Source organism: Aplysia californica, unplaced genomic scaffold (assembly GCF_000002075.1).
Source record: "Aplysia californica isolate F4 #8 unplaced genomic scaffold, AplCal3.0 scaffold00188, whole genome shotgun sequence".
In the NCBI taxonomy this organism is placed as follows: domain Eukaryota; kingdom Metazoa; phylum Mollusca; class Gastropoda; order Aplysiida; family Aplysiidae; genus Aplysia; species Aplysia californica.
Genome location: NW_004797458.1, coordinates 924039 through 926007, shown reverse-complemented (window position 1 = coordinate 926007; position 1969 = coordinate 924039). Strand labels below are relative to the sequence as shown.

Sequence of the window (1969 nt, the reverse complement as noted above, 5' to 3'; positions counted from 1 at the left end):
CCCTTTTTCCCCTTTTATAGGAAAAGTAGTACCATTTTTCCTTTAAATTAACCCAAAACTCCTGACCGATAAAAGAATAAATTGCTGAAATGTTTTTGTGTTTGTGTCTTATTTCCCCCTAGGCTCATAATGGCTTTCGCAGAATTTAACACAGAGAAAAACCCTGAGCTGACAAACTCTGAGTTCACGAAATACTTCAAGTACGTGTGCACCAGTCTACTCATCCTTAAAGCTTCGTGCAACTTCATCCTCTACTGCTGGTTCTCGGAAAAGTTCTGGGCGACTTACAAGAGGATTTTCTGCCCCATGCTCTGCGTATCCCAGCAACGCTCAGCCAGACGCTATCCACACAGCAGTAACAACAACAACCACAGGAGCATGTGGCAACAAAGCAGCACCACCAATTTCCACCGCTCGTCCTACTACGTCACCAGGGAGACCACCTGTTGAAGGATGGCGTAATACCACAGATTGGTTTTATAATGTCCAAGACTCTTCTGTACTCTGACGTAGTTCCGGTTCACCATGGAGTACAAGCATACCATTTGACTTTATTTGGAACTAAATGAAAGGCAGGGAGGGAAAAGTTGCCTGCACATTCTACATACTGCAGTCAGGCTGTTGGCTTTTTTTACTTCGTAATATGCGCCACCATGGTGTGCAACAGCGCAGCGAAGTTTCAATAGAGAGAAACGAGCGCGGCCATGACATTGTCGGGTGTATGATATTGTAATCCAAGTATACGTTTCCTACACTGACGTCATGTTAAAGACGAGGCAGATTGCTTCAACCCTGCTTGACTTGGCCAACAACACAGGCAGATTGAGATTTAAAAAAAAATCCTAGTAGACCAAAAAAGATACTCGATTAATTTTTTAATTAATGATGTCGGTGGCTTAGTGGTTAGGCTAATAGACTCGTAATCGTGAGGCTGCGGGTTTGGGGGTTCGAGCCGCGGGCCCGACGTTGTGTCCTTGGGAAAGGCACTTTACACGAATTTTCCCCACTTCACACAGGTGGGAATGGGTACCCGGCCATAGACAGCGAAAGATCTTGTCAGTATGTTAGTGTTAAAGCGTCTATAAATAGCTGCTTGCCCTGTATGCTTCCTAGGAAGTTGAGGTTGTTTCAGAATGCTCTCCGGTCTGGTGGGGTAACAGTATAGGTTGTGAAGCGCATAGAGCTTGCTGTTGAGCAGGGATTTGCGCTATACAAATGCTATCTATCTATTAGTTTAAATAATTCCCCCACAAGGGAATCGAACTAGCGCCTTCTGTCTGCAATTGCAAAGAGTCTAATCAGTACTCTAGAAACCCAGTAATTTATACTCTGTCTGAACTTTGGACAACTGAAAATGACTGCAACAAGCTGATATTTACTTACAACGTAAAACCGAACACCTGGGTATGAACACTTCTGCTTCACTTCTTGGATGGTGACCACACGAGCAGGACCTAAAAACTTGCACAATGTTCTAAAGGTAACTTTAATCGGGAGAACGTATTAGTGAGTCTTTCCTGAATACTGTAAGAATAGACTTTGACCATGCCAAGAACAATGATTTATTCCGTTTAGAACATTTTTTTCACGCTGGTGTTGCCAATTGCGCTCTCATTTATCGCTGTTCCCTGAGGGACAGTCCCATAGTACTTATTGCTCAATACACATTTGTCACATTTTATGTATAAATGTACTATATTACTGATGTACATAATAATATGTTAATTTGTGCATTTGGTTGATATACAAAATTTCATGCTCATGGTGTTTTTAATTGGAATTTTTGCTCACATTGAACTGAATATTTACAATTCAAATTTTACAAGTCTAAGTAATGTCATAAAGCGAATTATACGATCGTACCATAAAGCGAATCATACGAAATCTGCATGTCCGTCTGTCTGTTGTACGAGCTCTGTCTCTCTCTCTCTCTCTCTCTCTCTCTCTCTCTCTCTCTCTCTCTCTCTCT

At 42.0% G+C, this 1969-nt stretch overlaps 2 protein-coding genes across 2 annotated transcripts in view; one reads left to right on the top strand and one right to left on the bottom strand.

Annotated features, from left to right (window-relative positions):
- LOC101845327 (FMRFamide receptor-like) overlaps positions 1 to 831 on the top strand; it is a 7889-nt gene extending 7058 nt beyond the window's left edge. Inside the window, exon 4 of the mRNA XM_013082692.2 lies at positions 123 to 831. Coding sequence (XP_012938146.2) covers positions 123 to 450 — 328 coding nt within the window. The 3' untranslated portion in view covers positions 451 to 831. The remainder of the gene's footprint in view (positions 1 to 122) is intronic.
- LOC101848434 (stabilin-2) overlaps positions 1 to 1969 on the bottom strand; it is a gene marked incomplete at both ends in the record, with an annotated part of 110080 nt that overhangs the window by 93377 nt on the left and 14734 nt on the right.